Source organism: Protomyctophum parallelum (genome assembly GCF_964188405.1).
Source record: "Protomyctophum parallelum genome assembly, chromosome: 7".
NCBI classification, from domain to species: domain Eukaryota; kingdom Metazoa; phylum Chordata; class Actinopteri; order Myctophiformes; family Myctophidae; genus Protomyctophum; species Protomyctophum parallelum.
Genome location: NC_139705.1, coordinates 30,340,943 through 30,358,025, shown reverse-complemented (window position 1 = coordinate 30,358,025; position 17,083 = coordinate 30,340,943). Strand labels below are relative to the sequence as shown.

Here is a 17,083-nt window from a genome sequence, read left to right as displayed (position 1 = left end):
AAGAAAAAATAATATCCTCGTTTTTCATCATTCATGACCATGGGCTATAGCCCATATCGTACGGCATCCTATAGCACGCCGTTTTTCATCATTTTTGAGGATTTGAAAAAAATGAAAAAATGAAAAAAACGATGGGTTATAGCCCATCGTTTTTTGAATTTTTGGTTATTTTTTTTTATCCTCGTTTTTCATAATTTTGGACCATGGGCTATAGCCCATATCGTACGGCATACTATAGCATGCGGTTTTTCATCATTTTTGAGGATTTAAAAAAAATGAAAAAATGAAAAAAACGATGGGTTATAGCCCATCGTTTTTTTAATTTTTGAAAAAAAAAATTATCCTCGTTTTTCATCATTTTGGACCATGGGCTATAGCCCATATCGTACGGCATACTATAGCACGCCGTTTTTCATCATTTTTGAGGATTTGAAAAAAATGAATAAATGAAAAAAACGATGGGTTATAGCCCATCGTTTTTTGAATTTTTGGAAAAAAATATATCCTCGTTTTTCATCATTTTGGACCATGGGCTATAGCCCATATCGTACGGCATCCTATAGCACGCAGTTTTTCATCATTTTTGAGGATTTGAAAAAAATGAAAAAATGAAAAAAACGATGGGTTATAGCCCATCGTTTTTTGAATTTTTGAAGAAAAAATAATATCCTCGTTTTTTATCATTCATGACCATGGGCTATAGCCCATATCGTACGGCATCCTATAGCACGCCGTTTTTCATCATTTTTGAGGATTTGAAAAAAATGAAAAAATGAAAAAAACGATGGGTTATAGCCCATCGTTTTTTGAATTTTTGGTTATTTTTTTTTATCCTCGTTTTTCATAATTTTGGACCATGGGCTATAGCCCATATCGTACGGCATACTATAGCACGCAGTTTTTCATCATTTTTGAGGATTTGAAAAAAATGAAAAAATGAAAAAAAAGATGGGTTATAGCCCATCGTTTTTTGAATTTTTGGAGAAATAAAATCCTCGTTTTTTATCATTTTGGACCATGGGCTATAGCCCATATCGTACGGCATACTATAGCATGCGGTTTTTCATCATTTTTGAGGATTTAAAAAAAATGAAAAAATGAAAAAAACGATGGGTTATAGCCCATCGTTTTTTTAATTTTTGAAAAAATAAATTATCCTCGTTTTTCATCATTTTGGACCATGGGCTATAGCCCATATCGTACGGCATACTATAGCACGCCGTTTTTCATCATTTTTGAGGATTTGAAAAAAATGAATAAATGAAAAAAACGATGGGTTATAGCCCATCGTTTTTTGAATTTTTGGAAAAAAATATATCCTCGTTTTTCATCATTTTGGACCATGGGCTATAGCCCATATCGTACGGCATCCTATAGCACGCAGTTTTTCATCATTTTTGAGGATTTGAAAAAAATGAAAAAATGAAAAAAACGATGGGTTATAGCCCATCGTTTTTTGAATTTTTGAAGAAAAAAGAATATCCTCGTTTTTCATCATTCATGACCATGGGCTATAGCCCATATCGTACGGCATCCTATAGCACGCCGTTTTTCATCATTTTTGAGGATTTGAAAAAAATGAAAAAATGAAAAAAACGATGGGTTATAGCCCATCGTTTTTTGAATTTTTGGTTATTTTTTTTTATCGTCGTTTTTCATAATTTTGGACCATGGGCTATAGCCCATATCGTACGGCATACTATAGCATGCGGTTTTTCATCATTTTTGAGGATTTAAAAAAAATGAAAAAATGAAAAAAACGATGGGTTATAGCCCATCGTTTTTTTAATTTTTGAAAAAATAAATTATCCTCGTTTTTCATCATTTTGGACCATGGGCTATAGCCCATATCGTACGGCATACTATAGCACGCCGTTTTTCATCATTTTTGAGGATTTGAAAAAAATGAATAAATGAAAAAAACGATGGGTTATAGCCCATCGTTTTTTGAATTTTTGGAAAAAAATATATCCTCGTTTTTCATCATTTTGGACCATGGGCTATAGCCCATATCGTACGGCATCCTATAGCACGCAGTTTTTCCACATTTTTGAGGATTTGAAAAAAATGAAAAAATGAAAAAAACGATGGGTTATAGCCCATCGTTTTTTGAATTTTTGAAGAAAAAATAATATCCTCGTTTTTCATCATTCATGACCATGGGCTATAGCCCATATCGTACGGCATCCTATAGCACGCCGTTTTTCATCATTTTTGAGGATTTGAAAAAAATGAAAAAATGAAAAAAAACGATGGGTTATAGCCCATCGTTTTTTGAATTTTTGGTTATTTTTTTTTATCCTCGTTTTTCATAATTTTGGACCATGGGCTATAGCCCATATCGTACGGCATACTATAGCACGCAGTTTTTCATCATTTTTGAGGATTTGAAAAAAATGAAAAAATGAAAAAAAAGATGGGTTATAGCCCATCGTTTTTTGAATTTTTGGAGAAATAAAATCCTCGTTTTTTATCATTTTGGACCATGGGCTATAGCCCATATCGTACGGCATACTATAGCATGCGGTTTTTCATCATTTTTGAGGATTTAAAAAAAATGAAAAAATGAAAAAAAACGATGGGTTATAGCCCATCGTTTTTTTAATTTTTGAAAAAATAAATTATCCTCGTTTTTCATCATTTTGGACCATGGGCTATAGCCCATATCGTACGGCATACTATAGCACGCCGTTTTTCATCATTTTTGAGGATTTGAAAAAAATGAATAAATGAAAAAAACGATGGGTTATAGCCCATCGTTTTTTGAATTTTTGGAAAAAAATATATCCTCGTTTTTCATCATTTTGGACCATGGGCTATAGCCCATATCGTACGGCATCCTATAGCACGCAGTTTTTCATCATTTTTGAGGATTTGAAAAAAATTAAAAAATTAAAAAAACGATGGGTTATAGCCCATAGTTTTTTGAATTTTTGAAGAAAAAATAATATCCTCGTTTTTCATCATTCATGACCATGGGCTATAGCCCATATCGTACGGCATACTATAGCACGCCGTTTTTCATCATTTTTGAGGATTTGGAAAAAATGAAAAAATGAAAAAAACGATGGGTTATATCCCATCGTTTTTTGAATTTTTGAAGAAAAAAAAATATCCTCCTTTTTCATCATTCATGACCATGGGCTATAGCCCATATCGTACGTCATACTATAGCACGCCGTTTTTCATCATTTTTGAGGATTTGAAAAAAATGAATAAATGAAAAAAAAACGATGGGTTGTAGCCCATCGTTTTTTGAATCTTTGGAAAAAAATATATCCTCGTTTTTCATCATTTTGGACCATGGGCTATAGCCCATATCGTACGGCATCCTATAGCACGCAGTTTTTCTACATTTTTGAGGATTAAAAAATAAAAAATAAATAAAATAAACGATGGCCCATCGTTTTTTTATTTTTTTGAAAAAAAGAATTATCCTCGTTTTTCATCATTTTGGACCATGGGCTATAGCCCATGTCGTACGGCATACTATAGCACGCCGTTTTTCATCATTTTTGAGGATTTTGAAAAAATGAAAAAATGAAAAAAACGATGGGTTATAGCCCATCGTTTTTTGAATTTTTGAAGAAAAAAAAATATCCTCCTTTTTCATCATTCATGACCATGGGCTATAGCCCATATCGTACGTCATACTATAGCACGCCGTTTTTCATCATTTTTGAGGATTTGAAAAAAATGAATAAATGAAAAAAAACGATGGGTTGTTTTTTGAATTTTTGGAAAAAAATATATCCTCGTTTTTCATCATTTTGGACCATGGGCTATAGCCCATATCGTACGGCATCCTATAGCACACAGTTTTTCATCATTTTTGAGGATTTGAAAAAAAAAAAAAAAAACGATGGGTTATAGCCCATCGTTTTTTGAATTTTTGATATTATTTTTTTATCCTCGTTTTTCATCATTTTGGACCATGGGCCCATATCGTACGGCATACTATAGCACGCCGTTTTTCATCATTTCTGAGGATTTGAAAAAAATGAAAAAAACGATGGGTTATATAGCCCATCGTTTTTTTAATTTATGAAAAAAAAAAGTTATCCTCGTTTTTCATCATTTTGGACCATGGGCTATAGCCCATATCGTACGGCATACTATAGCACGCCGTTTTTCATCATTTTTGAGGATTTGAAAAAAAAGAAAAAATGAAAAGAAAAAAAATAGATGGGTTATAGCCCATCGTTTTTTGAAATTTTGGAGAAAATAAATCCTCGTTTTTCATCATTTTGGACCATGGGCTATAGCCCATATCGTACGGCATACTATAGCACGCCGCTTTTCATCATTTGTGAGGATTTGAACAAATTTAAAAAAACGATGGGTTATAGCCCATCGTTTTTTTAATTAAAAAAAAATTATCCTCGTTTTTCATCATTTTGGACCATGGGCAGCCCATATCGTACGGCATACTATAGCACGCCGTTTTTCATCATTTTTGAGGATTTGAAAAAAATGAAAAAAACGATGGGTTATAGCCCATCGTTTTTTGATTTTTTTGGAGAAAAAAATAAATCCTCGTTTTTCATCACTTTGGACCATGGGCTATAGCCCATATCGTATGGCATACTATAGCACGCCGTTTTTCATCATTTTTGAGGATTTGAAAAAAATGAAAAAAACGATGGGTTATAGCCCATCGTTTTTTTTATTTTTGATTCTTTTTTTTATCCTCGTTTTTCATCATTTTGTATGTAGGACTAGTAGCTTGCCAAAGTTTGTGCTATTGCCATAGAGAATGCATTGGGCGTTTAAGTTAAATAACTCAGAAACTACAAAACATTTCAAAGTAAAACGTTCCAGCATGTGTCTCCACAGTAAGCTGAATAATAAAAAGTGTAAATGGAGTTTCTAGGTGAAAGTTATTTTTTGACGTGCCAAAATCTGCCATTGAGCCCCATTATAAATTTCTCAATTTGAAAGCACTATATTACTATAACTATGAAACATTTCAAAGATTTCTTTTCAGGCAAACATGTTCACCGTAGGATGAACCTAAGTAGGTTTGAATGTGGTTTCTAGGTATAAGTATGTAGGACTAGTAGCATGCCAAAGTTTGTGCTATTGCCATTGACAATGCATTGGCCTTTTAAGGTAAATAACAAAAAAACTACAATGTACTATAGTAGGCCTGCGTTAGCATGTGGTTTAGGAGTAGGACAGACCTTACAGAATGTGTCACATCACATATTGCACATGACAGCTCAGTATAATGCATTTTAATTTCTTCCAAGGCGCACAACAGGTTGGACAGGCTGTGAATGCATATTTAAACAAGATCTGACAACAAATGTTCCCCCTCCCCCATACAGTTGTCATGTTTCCATGGAATGTACAGTACATTGGTTTTCACTCATAGGCCTACAGTATTATACGACGTTTGCATGCCTACAGCAGTAACCAAACAAGTGGCACTGAATATATTTTGAATGCATAGACGAGACGACATAACAGAACATCAAAACATTTGTTGCATATTCCGCACATAGATTAACTGTATAGAAAAGCTCTTCCCAGCAGTGGCTACAAAAAGGGTTCACCCCCTTTACTCTCTACAACTTGGCCTTTGGAATGGGATGAATATTCAGAAAGATGCATCAAGTTCAAGTATAAAACTTCCAATAAGATAAGACTCCCATTAATAGATTGTAAAATAAGTCACCCCACTCACTTACTAGAGCTTAAAAGTTTCCTTTGAGGAAGTTTTATAAGGTGTTCCATAGTGTTTCAGAATGCTGAAGCACCACAGTGGATATTTAAAAGCAAACTATCCTGTCACCATTTGAAAATACATCCTGTTAATCACTAGGTTAGGTTGTGCTATGTCCAATTTAGTAAAATTATAGGAGAGGAGAATTTGTGCCAACTGCACACACTATGTTTTCCACAATCCACATAAGGTGATTTTTATACTTCAAATAAAGTGCATATCTTTATATACCAGTTTGACATTACATATTTCATAACAAACATCCCAAAATAAATGCATTTTGAAGTAATTTTGTAGCCCGAAAAATGTGCAAAAAGTCAAAGGGGGTGAATACTCTTTTATGAGATGGACATTCAACACTAGGACTGGTCTTAAACAATGGGTTGTTCATTCAACACTAGGACTGGTCTTAAACAATTGTTCTTTCCAAACTATGAGGAAAGTGTCAGTTTTCTAACACATGTAGCCCTCTGGAAACGCTGACAGTCTCGCCGGAAGGAGTACAAACCTCAGGACACCCCTCTGTGATACAATTCCTCATTTTAGGAGGATGTGCAAAACCCTCTACTAAAAACAGCTGGCAGTCCTTCTGAACTCATCTTCAAATCAGGCAACCAACCCACAACTTGGTTCAGCAGACGATCCATCCAACCATCCAATCCCGCCATCTAGTCGGTCTGTCCTCGCTGGGACGTCACAGCGAGGGGTATAGCAGCAGCACATTGAGAGAGAGGTAATACAGTGGGTCGCGGACGGCCTCTCAGAGAGAGAGAGACTCAGCTGTCGTTGTGGTCCGCTGTGGTCTGGGAGAGGAGGGGCGGTAGGCGCGAGGGCGCTGGGCCGTTGAGCCTGTCCAACTCGTCCACCTGGGGCGCGGCCGCGGCGCCCACCCAGGCGGCCAACCCGCCGTCGCCCGGCTCGCCGCCCGGCGCCGCCGCCAGGTTGGGGACGCTCTTGCTGCGCACGCACTGGAAGTCCACGTGGCGGCTCTTCCCTTCCTCCTTCTCCCAGGACAGCTGGATGAACGGCCTCTGGACGTAGTTGTAGATGACCTCCGACCTGCCCCCCGGGCGCCGCTTCACCTTCTCCTTACAGGTGGGATATCCTGGGGATATAAATAATGAGGGGAGAATGAAAACAGTTGTAGATGACCTCCGACCTGCCGCCCGTGCGCCGCTTCACATTCTCCTTACAGGTGGGATATCCTGGGGATATAATGAGGGGAGAATGAAAAAAATAAGGAATAGACAGTTTCACACGGTAGCATTTAGAAACGCTACCGTGCAGTCAGTTTGTATTGGTGGCCAAAGCTTTTCCGGGGGTTCCCAGCCAAAAACATTGAGAACCCCTGATTTAGAAGACATTTGTAGAATCGTGTGCTCAGGTCTAAATGGGTTAACCTCTCGCTCACCTTCGATTCCTATCCTGATATTCTTGAGGCCTCTCTCCTTCAGCAGGGCCTTGGCCACGTCTCTGTTCTCGATGTACTTGAAGAAGCGATACAGCTTGGAGCTGTACAGGACTGGGGAAGAAACACCATGTCAGCGCTGGACACCAACTCATTTACCTGAGAGTACTGCACTTTTTTAGTAAATGGTAAATGGTGCATTTATATAGCGCCTTTATCCAAGGCGGTTTACATAGATTGTGCATTACATTCACACACACATTCATACACCGATGGCGGCGGAAACCATGCAAGGCGCCAACCAGCACATCAGGAGCAATTTGGGGTTCAGTGTCTTGCTCAAGGACACTTCGAACCCAGGTTCGAACAGGCAACCTTGCGGTTACCATCCAGCCACTCTACCACTGAGCCACCGCCGCCCCCTCGTATCTGTACTTTACTTGAGTATTTGTATTTTTTCACTCCACTACAAACTAACTTTTGACTCCCCTGCATTTCTAGGAAGGGAAACATACAGTATGAATATTAACCACTTACAGTACGCTAAGGCCCATTTCAAATATAGTAGCAGCTCTACACGCTCACGTGTCACAAGCTTGTATATTTGCTATATTCCCTTAATATCAGTAAAAAGATTGATATTATTGAAAAATTCTGGGAAATTTCGTCATTATTTTACAAAAAAACCTTAAAAAACATTTGAATACATACCGTGGAATACATTACATACAAGTATTTTATTAAAGCATGAACTTTTGAACATTTTAAGAGCACTTGTTAGCGGGGTAATATTTGACCAGGAGTAAAATGGTAAATGGTTCATTTATATAGCGCTTTTATCCAAAGCGATTTACATAGATTGTGCATTACATTCACCCATTCACACACCGACGGTGGAGGAAACCAGGCGGCGGTGACTCAGGGCTAGAGTGGCTGGATGGTAACCGCAAGGTTGCCTGTTCGAACCCGGGCTCCCCCAGAGTTATTGTCGAAGTGTCCTTGAGCAAGACACTGAACCCCTAATTGCTCCTGATGTGCTGGTTGGTGCCTTGCATGGTTTCCGCTGCCATCGGTGTATGAATGGGTGAATGTAATGCACAATCTATGTAAAGTGCCTTGGTCTGGATAAAGGCGCTATATAAATGCACCATTTACCAACCTGCTCATCGGGAGCAATTAGTCCCTCCCCAACCCATCCTTGTCCAATAGGCACGTTAGCAGCGAATAAAGCTTGACCTGCATAGCAACCGCCCAAGTAAACTGGCGGTCGAACACTTTGTCTGCCGCTGCACAATTTGCTACATTCAGCCAGTGACACAAAGGAGACATTTAACGGGGTCTAGACCAGTGTTGATTTTGGCAGCAAATTTTGATTTTAATCGTAGTCTTTTGAATAGTTTTCATTTAGTTTTAGTCACATTTTAGTCACCTGGAATGTTTCACTAAATCTACAGTTGGTTTAGTCGACTAAAATGTATTTTAGCGGGCCTTGGTTGTGTTGTAATGTGATTCTTCTATTTTCAGCATGCAAGTGTAAAATAACTTGTGTCTTTTACTTATACTGTCTTGTCCACTAGTCGTTTTAGTCTAGTTTTTATTTGTTGATGAAACTGTCAATATATTTAGTCTTAGTTTTAGTCATCACAGCCGAGTTGTCATTTAGTTTCCATTTAGTTTTCGTCAGTGCAAAAAAGGTAGTCGACGAACATTTTTAGTATATATATATATTAGTCCAGGGGTTCTCAACCCGTGGGTTGCGACCCCTCAGGGGGTCGCCAAATTATTTTGGGGGGTCCCCAAAAGACAAATGGCTGGAAAATGGAAATTAAGACTTTACATAGTACACATAGTACATGCATACACATAATGATAATATCTGGTTTCAGTATTTATTTATGGTGTATTGTCTCTATTATTAAGGTTATTGTAGCAGTCAATTTATATTGGGGGTCGGGAGGGGAGGGGCGGGGGTCCCGAGACATTGCCAAAGCATTTCCGGGGGTCTCCGGCCAAAAACGTTGAGAACCCCTGTATTAGTCGACGGAATCAACAGAGTTACTGGCGGTGGTGCGCGTGCATAGCGTAACGTACTCTGTGAGTACTCCTCCCCCATGGGAGGAGGGTGCTCCTCGTCCCAGTCCACGATGTCATCCTCGGCCAGCACCACGATGTGGCACTCCCTCTCTCCTCCCTGGGCACACGCCACCATGGCTGGCATCACCAGCTCCTCCAGGAAGCCCTCGAACTGCCGCCGCGCGCCATCGTTGGACAGCTCGTGAAGCAGGGCACCTGGAACAAGGCAGGGGGAACGACAACAACAATAAGCAGGGGTGGAAAAAGTACTCACATTTGTTGTCAGGTGACAACAAATGACATAGAACAGCTCATGAAATGTTACATTATGTGCCCTTTCATTCTTTCAAAATAGCGACGTGGGGTGCCCACATTTTGACATAAAAATAAATAATTATATATATTATTATTTTTACCAAGACGCCCACAGACGTCCTGGGCACTACATGCTGTAGTTCCTAGGACGTCTGTGGATGTCTTGGGCATATATGTTAAGCAACCTAGTCATCAATGGGAGTCTGACCCCTTGCTGCCTAAGCCAATGGGAGTCTGACCCCATAGTCTAAAACGCCGCCAGCCAATCACGTAGTCATGATTGGCTTCTACAAGGATTTAATTGTTTCTAACGTCGGATGAGGTCTGATGATGCGGCCATGTAAATGATTGATGTGGATATTTTTTTTACCGCAAATTTTCCTGATTTTAGCGCTTCATAGCGTTAAGACGATGGGTTGTTGTTGCTGGCTGCAATGCTGTCCCATTGGCCTAGAGGTCGGCCAGAGGCCAAAAGTGTGTGGTTGAGGCAGTCAATCAGGACCATAGGTCGCTACTACAGCAAGAGACAAGGCAGCCAATCGGTGGCTACTACAGGAAACTGGGCGTGTTAGCCAAGGCGAGAGAAAATAGACCAGCTGGTGTATAAGCACAGCTGGCCTATTTTCTCTCGCCTTGGCTTTCACCTGACAAATATGACTGTCATAATTTCTTGTTTACTTAATCAGTAGTACTGCAATATAGAAAAAATGAAATGTCCGGACTTCAAAATTGTCGTCATCCAAAATGTACTTAAAGTACAAAGTACTCCGATATCAAATGTAGTGGAGTAGAAGTAAAATTTAAAAAAAAATCAGCTGCCTCTCCAGGCCACGCCCTCATTTCCACAGTGCAATTCAGGCGGCCTACTTAAGCAGCCTCAGCTCACTACTCATTCTCCATGCTGAGCTGTCAAAGCAGCTTGTGCGGCGTCTGCGTGAAAATTCCCCGCATATCCCGGCCTCCTCCCTGTAGTTCTTAGTCCAGCGGTTATGGGATATTATTGTATTGTTTGCGATTGAGTAGATACATTGTGTTGAATCATGTGTTGATGTGTATTGTTGTTCATGGATTATTGTATCTTGGCTCTGCTCTGGGGGGGTCGTTGATATCAGAGCTGTGTCTCGGTGCACAGATAATCAGAGATATCAAATGTGATATGAGACCTGTGTCTCGGTATGCAGATTATCTGATATCACATGAGCAGAGCCACACCGCCATACTAACATGCAATAGCTTTGCAATAAATGGTTTATGGTCAATCTGAGCTGAAAAAAAGGGGTTGCAGTGAAGATAGAGGTAACGTTGAGAATTACTGACTGAGGTCACGACATTTGACTGTGCTGGCGTTGAAGTTGATGCAGAGGTAATCACAGGCCTCCCGGAGCTCCGCCACCAAGATGCCATCTGGACACTTCATCACCCCTGTCTGGTAGAAGGTCTGACACACAGAGAGCAGAAACATTAATGTCTGGTAGAAGGTCTGACACACAGAGAGCAGAAACATTAATGTCTGGTAGAAGGTCTGACACAGAAACATTAATGATGGAGTGCCCTGATTGTTTTTACCCCCATTATAACATGATCATCAGGTACTATGATTATACATTATACATCATAGAAAGATGTTTTTATTTTCCAAAAAACTAAACGTGTACATAATGTGTTCAAATGATGTGGCCACACCCACCAGTTCATTACGTAGGCCTGGTTTTCAGGTGGGTGGTGATCCACCTGAACTGAAGCCGCCCGCAGCCGCAGCCGTTGTTGTGGGAAGACATATTTCAATATTCTAACCACACCTGGGGGTCTACTAGAGTAATGTTAACTCCATAGACACATCAGTCAAAAGGGAGACATCGAAGAGGGAGGATGGATGGGGAAGGATCAACATATGGAATGTCAGAACAGGTTAGCTCCATAGGAGATCTGAGGTTTTGAGGTCAGATGTAGAGTTGCTGGCCAATATTGATGACATCTCTCCCTGATGATGTCACGTGCTCCATCCCTGATGATGTCACGTGATGTCACGTGCCCGACCAACCAACCAACACATACACTGACGGGAAATGCACGATTCCATAGTTAATTCCATAGTGCGACCTTTGGAAAAAATCACGGCACTCCATCTTTAAATACCATCTTTAAATACCAGCTTCTGGCATACAAGTGTTATTGATAAGAGAGAGAGAGAGGGGGGGGGGGATAGAGATACTCACCAGTATAACCTGAAAGATGTTGGCACTGATGCCCTCAGCCAGTTCATATTCTCCTTTCACATTGGGCCTGGTGAAGTTGTGCTGCCTGGCCGGCCCAAACATTCTGAAACAATACTTTTATTTTACCTCTAGATGTATTTTTTGGCAGTTTGTTAGACTGAGCGGGGCGTAATGATGAGAAAACCAAACAAATTATGTAAACAATGTAATAAATAAAAAAGAAAATCAGTTCCACTGTATATTATCATCATATTCTTATGAAAGAATACCTCCCCAGCATGGTGTCTGGATGTGCGGTGAAGGTGGCAGGATCCACCACAAAGTGCCTGCTCTCCACCACCAGCGTGACCCTCTCATGGTTGGCGGCGGCTGCAGGGTTCTGTCTCCTCTCCTTCAGTCCACTCATCTCTTTGCTTCTCCACCTGCCTCTTGGACACAGGAGACAACACCCTGCTACTTATACTGTGTGTCGGCGGTTCTTTTTAGATTGGTAAATGGTGCATTTATATAGCGCCTTTATCCAAGGTGCTTTACAGAGATTCCAAGTGCATTATATTCACCCATTCACCGAAACGGAACCAAATGCACCTGTAAGGGTCGCTCTTGGAGTTACAGACCCATACGGGCCGATCATTTGCTTCCTAACTATTAATCATTGAGTGCGGGACCCGCTGGATATGACAGGGACCCTGAGAGAGAAAGAAAACCTGTTGGTTTGTCTTCCTGTCTTCTATAAGTGGATCTGGACACTTTCAGATCAGCACAGCACTGGGCCTTCTGAGATCTGGAACGTCAAAAAAACATCATTATTGTTGAGAAGGTCTGCAACTATCCACTAATTTCAATTATCCTATTGATATAATAATCAAACAAATCAATTAACCACTTAAGCCCTATTTTATACTTATCGTACAACAAAGAGTGAAAATAGATGATCTACATGCTCTCCTATGGCTTTTGTAACTGATTATTTCATTATTCTATAATCTGCTCATTGCTAGAATTGAATGTCTTTTTGTACTGTGTATAGACAGCTATGTGTATGTGTGTGTGTGTATCAATAAGGGTATAGACTATAATAATAATAATAATAAAACTTTATTTGTATAGCACCTTTCATGACATGAAATGCAGCTCAAAGTGCTTTACAGAACAATGGAGAATAAAAGAAAAGCAAGGCAACGACATTAAAAAACAAGCAGTAATGCAGTACAGTGAGGACATGAAAAATAAAAAATAAAAGATCAATTAAAGGCAATGTTGTAGAAGTGGGTCTTGAGCTGAGCTTTAAAAATGTCTACAGAGGCTGCCTGACGAAGGTACAGTGGGAGCTTGTTCCATGCCGACGGCCCGTAGAAGCAAAAAGCTGCTTCCCCGTATTTTTTAGTTGCCATTTTTTTGGGCAAAGCGAGCAGGCCGGCGGTGGAAGACCTTAGGGGGCGGTTTGGGACATATTTAGGCAGGCAGTCATGTAGGTAGGAAGGTGCGAGACCATTGAGAGCTTTATAGACAAGTAAAATAATTTTAAAATCAATCCTAAAAACAACCGGAAGCCAGTGCAGTGATGCCAAAACTGGAGTAATATGTTCTCTCATCTTAGTTCTAGTTAAAACTCTGGCTGCTGCATTTGCAGTTGTTTTCTGGGCGTGGATTAGCGTTTTTGCATCGTCCAAGGACAAATAGGCTCTGATTCGTGCAATATTTCTAAGGTGAAAAAAGGCAATCTTGGTGACATGATTAATGTGTGAATTAAAGTTCAATTCAGAATCAATAATAACCCCCAGGTTACTATAGACAGTCTTTGGAATGCTGCTCATTCTAGACTGATATAGACAGCAGAGGCGTATCTACAATAAGGCAAGGACAGGTGTCCGCCTGTCCATATCCATTTCTGGACAAAAACAAGACCTGAGAACTATTAGTGGACAGCTGATTGGTTGCGGTAGAGCGCGACCCTCAATCACCCATCGGAATGTAAATGCATGCCTTTCAGTCTTTGTATCCTACTCGTCTGGCAGGTATCTCTCTTTGAAAACCTTTAGTGCTACGATTGTGCGCGGGGGACGACAATTAACACATCTTGCCTGCCCAAAATGTAATTCCTGGAAACGCCACTGATAGACGGTCTACTTAATTTACAGTTGGTTACATGTTTGAGTGACAGACAGGTTGTTATTTATGCTTGCAATTATATATATATACACACACACACTATGTGAACTGTGTGCATGTACTGTTTTTTGTATTTAAGCATATCTATTTGAAAGTATTAGTGGTATTTTTGAGTGGTGCAACCACTCCAAGGAACTGTCTGTCCTAAGTTCCTAACCTATGTGACTATGTTACTATGTTTAGAGCACCAGTAGGGGCAAAAGTGGCAGAAACAGAGAGAGAGAGAGATAGTGCTGCACTGTTGCCTGCTAATGAGAGAGAGAGACAGCATGGGCACACTTGAGCCGACAGCCGTGGACAGAAGAAGCTGTGTTTTACGTAATGTCAGAGTTTTTAGACAGCTGGAAAATGGAAAAGAAGCTCCACCCCCGCGGCTGACTGCCACGACGGACAGATTCCCGGAAACGCTCTCCTCCACGGCAGTCAGCCGCGGGGGTGGAGTTTCTTTTCATCCACCAGCTGTCTAAAAACTCGGAAATGACGTAAAACACAGCTTCTTCTGTCCACGACTGTCGGCTCAAGTGTGTCCATGCTGAGAGAGCGAGAGAAAGAGAGAGAGAGAGAGAGAGAGAGAGAGAGAGAGAGAGAGAGAGAGAGAGACAGACTCGGGGCAGGGGGAGAGGGGAGTTGCACCACTCAGTTCACACGGGTGTGATTTTTTGTTTACATTTCATGTCTGATTGTCACCTGAAGTAGTCTTTTTTATTTAGCAGTGAAATGTCCCTTTAATCTCGATTTTGTTCATGATATACATTCTAATGATCTAAAGCTACATTCTTCTAAGGAAATGCATCATAGTAGCCTAAGTGTGGAGCTCACATCAGCATTATGGGTTCAGCTTCTTACTAATAATGGATACACTTGAACTGAAACATATGCAATGTAGCCTAAAATATGCCTATTATAAATAGCATGTCAGACAGAACAAACGATTTGCTGCAACAACAAAGTATAAATTCATGTCAAAATCATACATTGTGAAGAATACATATCTCACACACACACACACACACACACACACACATGCAGTAGCCCAATATAGAAGAACATTTATAAAAAAAATAATAATAATAATAATAAGCACACATATAGCCCATGCACTCAAACATCATCAACGTGGCATGACACATGTTTCATAATTTCAAAATGTATACAGGCTAATTCACCAACTATTTACTGATTAACGAGCACAGATACAAACCGCAGCGCAGAGTTGTATGATTTTTAAGGGCATGCATGCCTATTAAAACACATCTAGAATAAAGCATTTTCCAATACAAGCAGACTTCCTGTTACAATAGTAATCCAATAACCTATGATCAAGTGTAGCACCGTATGGACTATGGATAGCAGTCATTGAGCCGTTAGTACCTTACCGTATGATCCGCAGGGTGCCCGGTGCCACTGCCAGCTATCGCGGTTTAAAACGACCAAACAATTCAAATGTACCAGAGGCTGTGACATTTTAATGACATCAGCATTGCAGAATGTGCGGTGCAGGTATCGGCCTACGATATAAAGAATGAATTAGCTCATTTAGCTGATTTTTTTATACGTACACAAACACACATAATGTCTGTTTGCTTTTATTTCACAGCAAATGATTCGATAACAAATAGTCATCTGTCTCCAATACAGAGGTTCGGTGGGCGGTGCTGCTGCAGGCAGAGCTCTGCATAACATTATTGTGCTAAAAGGCACAAAATAACGCATATAGTAATGTGAACGAGGACAAGTTGGAATGCTACATGTTGAATGTAAAAGAAAAAACCACGCCAGAACTCACGTCAGTTTCATGCTGCTCTCGCCGCTGCTGCCACTGCGACAGAGACGCGCATGGCCCGGTGGTCCGGTCCACTGTTTGTGTTCACACGGTCCACGTCCACCTCATCGGGGTTCGGTCCGGTCCCCGGTGCTATGCCATGTCTCTCTTCATAAAGCTTACCTTGGCGGAGTGTGTGCGTGTGTGTGTGACATAAGTGTGTGTGTGTGTGTGTGTGTGTTTGTGACACGTGTTGTGTGAGTGTGAGTGTGTGTGTGTGTGTGTGTGTGTGTGTGTGTGACTGTGTGAGTGTGTGCGCGCGCCTCCAGATCTCGCACACTCCAGATTATGTCAAGTCACCCAAAACGAAAAACACTTCCGGTCAAGTGTTTCAAAATAAAATATTTAAATTAAACGCATCCATGACATGAAGAGATATACTTTTTTAAAGGAACTATAGCCCGAAAGGCCTATTACCCCTTATTGTTTTTGTAACCTCACCCCTGCCCACTTTGACAGGCTGGAATGGCTTAGTGTTGACAACAGAGTAGTCTACAGCATCTTGCAATGGGTCTGGTCCAAAAGACACAAGAGGTCCACTACACCACCAAGATACCCATGTAGCCTACCCTGTGTCGAAATACGTCCTTAATGTCAACGAAGTCCACACCCACAACACCAGAGGGAGTTCAACAAACCATGTGCAACCCAGATTTGGCACAAAGGGACTAAATTAATTTTGCTCCTATGCCACCAAAATGTGGAACGCCCTACCAACAGTCATTAAGACATGCAAATCCCTTGACTCCTTCAAAAACGCTCTCAAAGGGCACCTACGGACGGCTGCAATTCAAAACTGGCCCCCATAAAATCTGAATCCCCCACCCACCCTTTTTCCCCCTCACTGTATTAGTTTCTTTCCCCTTTTTACCTCCTTTATGATGATTTCCTGTTTTTGGCTATTTAGAAGTGTATATTTGTTCGTCTATAAATGTTATGATGAAGTGTAATACCTTATGGTGTTGTCCACGGTTAACAGTCTTTGTATTGAGTTGTGCTTGAAATGTACTGTAATTCTGCAAACTGTTAAATACTTCAATCGTGCGCGCGCGCGCGCACACACACACACACACACACACACGGTTCATGGTTCCATAATTTAGCTGGGGACCTCCTGGAACTCCCTCAAGGAACCCTGGGGGTCCCCGGACCCAACCTTGGGAACCACTGGGCTACAGAGATTGGATGGTCCTTAACAAGGGCATCTGAGGCCATGGTTCTCAGCAGGAAACCGATGGATTGTGCAGTCCAAGTAGGGAATGAGACTTTACCCCAGGTGAAGGAGTTTAAGTATGTCAGGGTCTTGTTCACGGGAGAGGGGAGTACGGACCAGGAGATCAGCCGGAGAG

The 17,083-nt window shown here is 40.7% G+C and overlaps 1 protein-coding gene across 2 annotated transcripts; it reads right to left on the bottom strand.

The window, feature by feature from the left end:
- Positions 1-5,258: 5,258 nt before the first annotated feature.
- On the bottom strand, positions 5,259-15,906 carry kctd20 (potassium channel tetramerization domain containing 20). 2 transcript variants are annotated; one of them, XM_083769541.1, is made up of 8 exons: positions 15,699-15,906; positions 12,448-12,524; positions 12,010-12,166; positions 11,741-11,843; positions 10,842-10,962; positions 9,228-9,425; positions 7,140-7,250; positions 5,259-6,833 (listed from the first exon to the last, which is right to left on the bottom strand). In XM_083769541.1, the coding sequence occupies exons 1-8, from the start codon at positions 15,707-15,709 to the stop codon at positions 6,505-6,507; spliced, it is 1,107 nt and encodes a 368-aa protein (XP_083625667.1). In that variant the 5' UTR covers positions 15,710-15,906; the 3' UTR covers positions 5,259-6,504. The 2 variants fall into 2 exon arrangements, with proteins under 2 accessions (XP_083625667.1, XP_083625668.1); XM_083769542.1 differs by lacking the exon at positions 15,699-15,906 and having other exon boundaries at positions 12,010-12,162.
- Positions 15,907-17,083: the final 1,177 nt, after the last annotated feature.